Genomic DNA, 9,557 nt, shown 5'->3' with positions numbered 1-9,557 from the left:
GAATTCTGAAAAAATTATTTAATATTAAATTATTATATAAATTAATATGTAAGTATTAAAAAAATGTTTTTTATTATTAAAGAAAAACACATAATAATTTGAATTATAGTATATGACAATCTTTCGATTTAGAATAGTAATATCATAATATGTATATAATTTTTACTGGCAAAGTGTGACAGTAGGCCCATCGCCTCTCGCAATTCTCTCCGCAGCTTGCCAAAGAGTCACCATTGTTATAACTGGTGGTGGTAGTTGATTCTTTCCAGGTTTCCACTCCGTCAAACATAGTATAGTAACAAATTGTTCTCTCGAGGGTTTCTACGACAAAACATCATCAAGCTAAATAGGTAGTGACAAATGAAAACTGTCAAACTTGTCGTATTGAATTGATTTACCTCGGAACTATCAATGAGCAACAATTTTTGTGAGGTATAATACTCCAACTCTACGACTTCCTTCATTATGATATTTAAATATGGAACTGGTTTAAACTCACCGCTTGTAGGAGCAATGGCGCAACAAGTCTGTAATTTCAAGGATATATAATTGCATTTATAAACACAACTGCATTTATATAACTTAGTTATTACAATATGATATTTAATAATTTAAAAATATATGCGCAATTGCGCATATAAACAAAATAAATCAGCTATATATTATACTTTATAAATTATCTCAATTAGTTGATTTATTTTGTTTAAACAAGGCTCATGTAGTTTTAAGAAATGAACAAAACAGTTGTTGTAGTTATATAATTTAGATTTTGGTAAACATTTCATTCTCATAAATATAATTTGTATTAATATGTAGAAAAAAACATACAGGATTCTGAAAATCAGGTGGTTGCAGCATTAGAATAAGTTCAACTTTAAACTCAGCGATCATTCGCCAAAAATCATTAATCGTTGATGGCATGGGAAGCTGTGAAGCTAGATATTGATTCTGAACTTTTACTCCGTCTACATAAACAGCGGATAAATAGTCGCTGTCTTCATCTGATGCTGGATATCTTTTCAAATATATTCTACTGATCTTATCTACAAAATAAAATATTTTTTTTTTAAATTTTTCTAAATTTCTGATATTTTCTACTATATCAAGAATTTATTGTTAACTGTACAAAACATTAATCTAATTTCTTGGCTTATCATCATATAATTAAAGTAAAAATTTGGAATTTTTAATATGCTTATGAAATAAAATCCCATATAATTAAAATACAAACCTGAAATCAATTCCGGAAATCTATTTTTAACTCGATTACACTCCGATAATGATGGAGGAGACGTGATTTGTCGCAGGGCTTCATCTTGCCATGCAGTATTCTGTAATCTAAAGATCATAGAATAATTAATTTTTGTAATATTACCTAATTTAAACAATTCAACAATAAACATAAATTGAAATCGAGTTTTTAAGATATACCTTTGCTGGTGAAGCGGCAATTGTTTCTTTAACGCTTTAATTTGTGTTAGTAACATTTCATTACACGGCAATGTGGTTGGAATAGAAAGCAAACATTCCACTAATGCCAAATGCGCTAACAGGTATTGTTGTTTATTATCCACCATGTTAGCTCTTTCGCTTCTGATGGACGTCGTTTCGGCGAAAACATCAACTAGCTAAATAATTTTATTCAATAAAAATCATTATCATTCATATAATTTATTTACTAATCCTAGTAACAATTTATTAACGATATATATTGATTAAATGTTGAAGATATATTGAGCCAATGTTAAGTCAATATCATATTTGAGCAATACTACGCCAATAATTGTGCTACTGAAGTAAATATTGAAATACAGTTAATTACTTATGCAAATGGCGTTATTTTATTAGAAGCGATAAACAAATAAAAAATATTACCCCTTCCGCTGCTGCTCGACGGAGACAAATATCGCACAAAATGATGGTCCCGGTTCTTCCCACGCCAGCACTGCAATGGACTACCACGGGTCCGATTCCAGGTGGTGTTGCCAACAATTTCTTCAAGTACGTGACTATGGAGTGCGTATATAATGGCACACTATGGTCTGGCCAAGCCGTATAATGCAGATGTTCTATCTATGATTGATGCGTATTATTTAATAAAAGTTATTGCATCTAATATGCATAAAAAAATGTTGGTACCTTACGAGTTTTCTTTCCACAAGTGACATTGAAAATTCTAAAGCAATAATCAGCAAAGACATTGTGCTTCGCATTTAGTACAATGATGTCGCCGTATTTCTTCTTCTTACCGATATCTGGCCAATATTGTTCGCATTTTGTCTAGAAAAACCATTATTAAACTATTTATAGCAAAACAATAATGATTTAATGAGCATACTCCAAAAAGAATTTTACTTTTCCACTTTCAATCACATTTGTCAACATGCAGATAATAAGAACATTTTCCTGCCAAATCATACGCCAGAAGTCGATGACTGTATTAGGTTTGGGTCCTTGTGTTGCTATATAGTGCTTATCCTTTTTATAACCCTTTTGGAATAATTAAATTTAATTAAGAAATTGCCATTAAAAAATTGCCATTAATGTAAACAGAAATATTATTTATACTTTGAAACTGAAACACTTATGATTAATCAGGGCTTACGGTGATATAATTAGCGTTGATGTAATCGGAGTGAGCGTCATCCGGAAGTTTCTTTAATATCACACGCGTTTCATCATCTGTACAAATCAACACAAATAAACGATATTAAGTCAGTGCTGCGCAAAACTATTCTATGGTCGACTTTTTACTTACACGCAATAAGATTTCCATATCGATTCTTAGATTTATTCTGCGGTAATTTCCCATAATCCCACGGTTTCGTTTGTCCTCTTGAAAATGTCTCAAAAAAAAATTGCAAAATTATCTTATTGTATTATATTTTTGTGAATTGTGATTATTATAGTAAAGAAAATAATATGATTCTCCATAAATTGATAAAGATTTATATATAATTAAGATTTTGTTATTTAATTCAGAGAATAGAAATATTAAGTTTTCAGAACAATCGAGAAGACAATTTAGTAGTTCAGAATTAAAACCAAAATTAAAACATACCTCATATTGCTTATCGAGCAATCCTGATTGTATCGCCTGCCTGACATAATTTTCAAAATCTTTCACCTTCACTAACGATGACATTTCTGTTTTCTCTTCGTTGTTATTTGCGGCGATAGGTACTTCCGGTATGATCGTCTGCGATAGGGATTGTCTGTCAGAAGAAGTAGATAGATTTTGCTTTGAATTCGATATCGAAGATTTCGTTTCTTGTTCGAAGTTTTCAATATTTTGCGACAGAATCATCTCGTCTTGCATTAACTGTTCAGTTAATTTCTGCTTTTTCCTGTAAAAAAAATTATACGTTAACTTGCAATAGACATAAAATTAATCTGTATAGTATTAAATTTGATTTGATATCAACAGATAATTTTGTCTAAATTGCACGACAAATATTAATAAATGGAAGTAGCAGTATTACTTTGTCCTCTAAGAAGTGAAAAGATACTACCTTCGATACAAGTAAAAAGCTACGCCTGCCACAACAAGGAGTAATATAACAGATATGAGCCACGCTTCGTGATGCTTCGGTGGGACTTCACCAATAAGAACCGATCTTGAAAGCATAATGGACTCGGTGAATAAATTCCGATCAGTTACGATAATCACTATTTCATAATATCCTTTAGATTTTAATGGGCAATTCTTTGCATTACCATAAATATAATTATCACCGACCGTGAATTGTTTGCCAGCGAACTCACTGGTCTGTCACAATTAAAAGCAAAAATATTTTATTCTAAATATACAGCATTTTAAAGTTATTTTTCATTTGTGTTAATATTGTAATTGTAATTTAGGTAACTTTAATCTTATTTTAATTAGTTACATGTACATAAAACAAGATTACAGCTATTAAAATTTTTGTAATCAATTATTACTTAATTATTATTGTAAGATTATTTATGATTAAATCATGCATAGAAGTCAAAACTATTTTATATACATACAGAAACTTCAGCAGTTAGCCATGCGATTTCGTTTATCTTTATGCCTGCTCGTGTTCGTAATTTCTCAGGTATTTTCAAATATTGCTCGCAAGGATTATGGCCTTTTATTATGACATACATCATGCTATCTTGAGTGTCATTTATAACAAACGGTATATTTAATAAAATCGTGGAATCGAATTTGTCTATTATGTCTAGAACGCCATCAAAAACTGCAGTTGAAGGCGTATGAACTTCCACGAACTTTGTATTGCTAGATTTATTTTCAATTGTCACAGCTTGAATATAGATAATGTATTGCGTTGACGGAAACAAATATAACTGTTTGCTGTAGTTACGCATGTATTGTGTCACCGGATATTCAAATATTTCGCCCATAAATGATCGAGAAGGGCGTCTTCTCAGATTTGAGGAGATTTCTTCAATTCGAATGCGAAAATATTCAAGAGGAGCACCTGTCTTCCAAGGATGAAGCCATTTTAAATCAACCACGCTGTTGTTGTTGATCGTAAAAGTATAATTTCCAGGTGCATCCGGCGCTAAAATGTAATCTGATTGTAATATTTATTCGAAGCAATACTTAAATTAATTTACAATATTTTGGAAAAATTCTAAATAATACTTAAATTACTTTACAATATATTCTGAAAAAATTCTAAGAAGACTAAATAATTATTTATTGCACATAATAAACATTTTTACAATTATTTACTAAATTTGAAATTTTACTTGTATTATGAAGCATATCGCGAGTCACGAAGACTGGAAGGCCTGGCTCAGTAACGTCCATATTGTACGCGAAAACCTACAATACATTTCTTTATATGACTTTTATATTCATTAGCTTATTTTTTCTATTATGCCACAAAATTTATTTATGTTTACCAGAAATATTGAAAAAGTCATGGATCTTAATATTATTTTACCTTAATTATTTTGAGAGAAAATATGAAAGGTTTCTGAATAACTTTACAAATATAATCGTCCCACAAGTCACAAAACTCATTGAATTGAACTTGAATATCTGAACAATGTTTGCTATATGTGTCACATAACTGGACACCATAAATACGTAATTTTCCGTTGAGAGGTGGAAGCGGACTTTGCCATCTCAGATGTATCAAGTTTTGACGAGTATCAATTTCGACGATCTCTAAATTGGTTACTTCGGGCGGAGCTGTTATTTCAATTACATTATGATTACAGAAAAAATTATCAAAGTACTAATAATATCAAGTTTTACCTGTCGATGGAGTTTCAAACTCGATTTTTTTATAAGCGGAGGCATTTTCTTTGCTCATAAATTCTCTTATTACATATACTGTTGCCATGTATCGCTCAAGACCGTTTAATTTCGGATCTAATCCACTCAAATCGATATAATTGCGGCTAGTCTGTTTGGTTATATTAAAGTATTTAACAGCATCACTAATGCCGTGTATTCTTATTCTGGCTTTCAGTGCTCCCGAAATCGTTGTACAATCTTCGGGTGGACTCCATGACAGTTTCCAATTTTGTATTGTCAACTGACTAAATAATTCTGATGGTATCTCTATAAAACCGTTGATTTTCTTATTTTTTTTTTGTGAGAAGCTTTCATATGTAAGATATCAATATACAATTACTTAAGTATTTAATTAATTATTAAAGTATTATTAAAAATTAATAAACAAATAAATAAATTGATTGGCATTCTTTATCTGTAATATTAACAATAATTCTAGTAAATGATATATGTACCAGACTGTGCTGTTTTAAAGGTTGTCTCTGCGAACATGCTGAAATGTCGTGAATTATAAGCTCTGACCTGTGCACTATAAGATCTGTATGGATGTAAATCTCGAATTGTGATGGTTGGTACGTTTGTAATAGAATTTATAATAGTGTGATTAGTTAGTATAGATATTTTTAAGTTCTTACAACCAAAGTACTCTTCAACCTAGAATTAGTATACAAAGCATAATCTACATAATAATTAAAGTACATTTCAATAAAAATCTAATGTTGAAATAGTTAAATTAAATGTTTGCATTCAATTTTAATAATATTGCGCTTCATCATAGTTTGATTGATTTCGAATACTGTAGAGCACTAACAAATGTAAAATAAATCAGTTTGAGATACACAATTGAGTAATTTTAATTAATTTTAATTGATAACCAATTTTCTTATCTGCATTTATTACCTTTAAGAATACTTCATATTTCTCTATTTTTCCGTTCGGTTCAAGTGGAGCTCTCCAAATCAGAATAAGTTCTGTATTAGCCGACAACATACTTTGAAGATCTGACACTTTAGAAGGGACTGTGAATATTTGTAAAATTATATTTGTAAAATTTTATTTATAACTTATAAAGCATATATGCAACATAATACATATCTATATTGCAAAAATATACAAACTCTTTCTTTTGAAGTGAACTTACCGCCTTCAAGCGTATGAATTTCCTGGGAAAATAACTTATGATTTTTATGATATATATTCACTTCAAAAGAAGTGTATGATGGCAAGTACTCCAATTCGTATTCAAAGGATGTAGGTGTTAAAGAACTGACTACCATACTCGTATCTATTTTGTAAACTGTCAGATGATACCAATTTATCGGACATGAATATAATTGCTGTGATAAAAAAAAAACAAAGTTGAGTTTCATTTATTCCGAAATACTGTGATAAAATGTTTAAATGCAATATGCAAAGTTAAAAGAGATCTGAATCAAATTTACATAAAATATCTACATACTGTTGGATTGAGTTGCCAATTAATAGTGATGCTGTTTTCTTTGGATGTTATATTGAAATTTTCAACCGCTGCATCATAATGCAAAGAGTTATTATAGAAAATATTGTATTATTTATATAAAAGTAAATAAAAAACTGAAATGATATCTTTATTACGAGTTTTACAATAATAAAGATAGCCTTCTATTAATTACTCAATCAATAAGTTAATTTGCAATTTTTTAATTATTTTTAAATAATTTTGCATCATACAATGTAAAATTAAATTTGTTTCTATATAATAAAAATAATATATGTAATAATAATATAATAAATTTTGATTTATTTAATTTCATTTATATAGAATGTAATGATAAATATAAAGGTTGAATAACTATTTACGAAATTAACATTAATTAATTTAATTTCTAAATTTAAAAAAATATTGACTCACGATTGCATTTAGTTTCAGCTACTTGCCAATCACTATGTATTTTTATTCCAGTAATATCCAGGATCAAACCGATATGATAAATAACACCAGGTTCCAAGTTTTCAAAATTTCCTGTAAGTTGTGTCATATTTCGAAATAACTCGTTCCATGGTTGCTCAATATATTTAATATTTGTCTGTAAAAAATGTATCATAAAATTAAACTTTTCCTTTCATTTTATTGTCGAATAGATGATATTCAAATATTTAAATCGATTGTAAATTTTGTTGTTACTACTAAACTCAAATACTAATTCTTGTTATTTTAAGGAATTAAAAAAAAATAATACTTCAAAATGTATTCAATTTAAAATGTTACTCGAATGTCAAAAGAATAATGAATCGATATTTTATCATATTCGTCCTTCCATGTTATAGGAATAACGACGTGAATAGTCGTCTCACTTATCGAAATAATTGTAGGTTCGTCGGGCTTGTCTACGCCTGTAAAATGATTGATTATTTGTATACTTGTAATAATGATAGATATTGTTCAATTGACATAATATAAAAGCAGCATGCTATGTATTATATAAAAGATTGTTACTTGTTTGACATAAAGGTGATATATAAACTTTTTCACTATTATTATTGCAACCTTTACTACACTCTCCATTTGCTTTATTACATTGTTCATTGTAAAAACATGAGCCACATGTCTTCATACAACCATAACCATATGTATATGCGTTACAAGCTGAAAAATCAAAAATTAAATGTTTAAATATTTTACAATATATAAAAATAAAAATAGTGCTGATAATATTAGAAATTATTTACATTTAGAACAATCGTCTCCTAAAAAACCTGAAGCACACATACAACCATATTCATAACAAAGTTCAGTTCCTTTGCAATCAGAGTTACTACTTAGATGATGAGTACAAGAAAATAAACATTGCGGTCCAATTTTTCCTTCAGGACAATATGTGTCAGTATCTGCTAAAACATTATTTTTATATTAAAATACTTTTCATATTTAAAATATTTTTTTCAACTTGTAGATTTAAAAATTTAGTGAATAAATAATTTTTTTAACTTATTTATATTTTAAAGACTTAATAAATAAAATATATTATATTATTAATTTCAATTATATGACGTAAATAATAATTGTTAGTAAGTACCCAGATTTGCGTCAAACTTGATGCTCGATAAATGATTCACGGTGGCATGTTCATCGTAAAATAATTTTTGGCATGTCTCATTCGGCCAAAAATATTTAAGCTGATTATTCCAATCTTGCCCAGAAATCATAAAACCCTCTCTCAAAGCTTTTAAAAAAAAATAATAAATTAATCTATACGTACAAAAACAAATTAATTGTGGAAAGTCTTTGTAATGTTTGACAAACGTACAAAGTACGTAATTCAAAGCAATAGAATTCCGAATATAATAAAAAAATAAAAAATTACAAAATTCTCACCGTTTTGGGAACATTGACGAACGTTCGCTATCGCCCACAACGGATTCGAACTGTATTTATTTAGTTTAGGAATCAATTCGATTATCATTTTACTGTCAGTATTATAATCAAGTGCTGAAGAATTTATCTTGATTTTGACAGATTGCCACGTAGGTAAGCCATGAATTGCTTTCGAGCCTTTTGCTGTTACCATTACAAACACATCATTGTTGGTAAAATCATGCAAGACTATACTTGCTTCGCATTCGGCGCAGAGACCAATTAACAATTGTATGCACATTGTTCTGTTATTAAATTGGAAGACAGGACTTGTTAAAATTGCATTCTCAACAGTTGTATGTAGAAAATCATCTGAAAAATATATTTGTGGATATAATTTTTCTTCATTATTTGATGTTCGATTTAAAATAATTTCTATTCATAGAAATTTATTAGAAATCTGTACTTACATATATGAAATCGAAATAACATCGCTGTGATACTTCTAATAAACATATGATAATTATCGTTTGAAGATTCTTCTTTGTCTACATATGTCATAATAATCTTATCAGTATCATAAACAATTATTCTCCGCATTATAGAGTTCCACGTAATAATAAATGTTCGCCATTCATTTTCAGATAGTGGTTTATGCTGTATATTAATTATTAATTTTAAATGCAACATAAAGATCTTCCAACAATTTTTGCGGATTTAGATTTGTGAAGATTCTTATTAGGATGATGTTGTAAATGGTAGGGAATAAAGATCTTAAAATGATTAATTTTTTTTATTCGGGATATGTTTCAGAAACGTTTTTACTATATGTAAAATAAAAAAGTGTGATGGTTTTAAGTAGGAGAAACACAATATACATATATGTGTGTGTGTGTGTGTGTGTGTGTGTGTGTGTGTGTGTGTGTG

General features: G+C 28.9%; 1 protein-coding gene across 1 annotated transcript in view; it reads right to left on the bottom strand.

The window, feature by feature from the left end:
* The window catches only part of LOC108690366 (receptor-type tyrosine-protein phosphatase mu-like), a 10,844-nt gene that overhangs the window by 609 nt on the left and 678 nt on the right, over positions 1–9,557 (bottom strand). The window contains exons 3-29 of the mRNA XM_018197615.1: positions 9,101–9,287; positions 8,652–9,002; positions 8,353–8,499; positions 8,033–8,164; positions 7,773–7,922; positions 7,545–7,669; positions 7,188–7,362; positions 6,756–6,823; positions 6,438–6,633; positions 6,197–6,315; positions 5,752–5,950; positions 5,255–5,563; positions 4,938–5,188; positions 4,741–4,816; positions 4,012–4,550; positions 3,513–3,769; positions 3,062–3,347; positions 2,759–2,846; positions 2,606–2,682; positions 2,356–2,490; positions 2,140–2,280; positions 1,876–2,073; positions 1,432–1,628; positions 1,232–1,338; positions 829–1,043; positions 399–527; positions 167–321 (exon numbers count right to left, since the gene is read on the bottom strand). Of these exons, the coding sequence (XP_018053104.1) occupies positions 167–321; positions 399–527; positions 829–1,043; positions 1,232–1,338; positions 1,432–1,628; positions 1,876–2,073; positions 2,140–2,280; positions 2,356–2,490; positions 2,606–2,682; positions 2,759–2,846; positions 3,062–3,347; positions 3,513–3,769; positions 4,012–4,550; positions 4,741–4,816; positions 4,938–5,188; positions 5,255–5,563; positions 5,752–5,950; positions 6,197–6,315; positions 6,438–6,633; positions 6,756–6,823; positions 7,188–7,362; positions 7,545–7,669; positions 7,773–7,922; positions 8,033–8,164; positions 8,353–8,499; positions 8,652–9,002; positions 9,101–9,287 (5,009 nt within the window). The remainder of the gene's footprint in view (positions 1–166; positions 322–398; positions 528–828; positions 1,044–1,231; positions 1,339–1,431; positions 1,629–1,875; positions 2,074–2,139; positions 2,281–2,355; positions 2,491–2,605; positions 2,683–2,758; positions 2,847–3,061; positions 3,348–3,512; positions 3,770–4,011; positions 4,551–4,740; positions 4,817–4,937; positions 5,189–5,254; positions 5,564–5,751; positions 5,951–6,196; positions 6,316–6,437; positions 6,634–6,755; positions 6,824–7,187; positions 7,363–7,544; positions 7,670–7,772; positions 7,923–8,032; positions 8,165–8,352; positions 8,500–8,651; positions 9,003–9,100; positions 9,288–9,557) is intronic.

This window comes from Atta colombica, unplaced genomic scaffold, assembly GCF_001594045.1.
Source record: "Atta colombica isolate Treedump-2 unplaced genomic scaffold, Acol1.0 scaffold32, whole genome shotgun sequence".
Classification (NCBI taxonomy): domain Eukaryota; kingdom Metazoa; phylum Arthropoda; class Insecta; order Hymenoptera; family Formicidae; genus Atta; species Atta colombica.
Note: the sequence above shows the minus strand (reverse complement) of the source record. Positions and strands in the feature narration are given on the sequence as shown.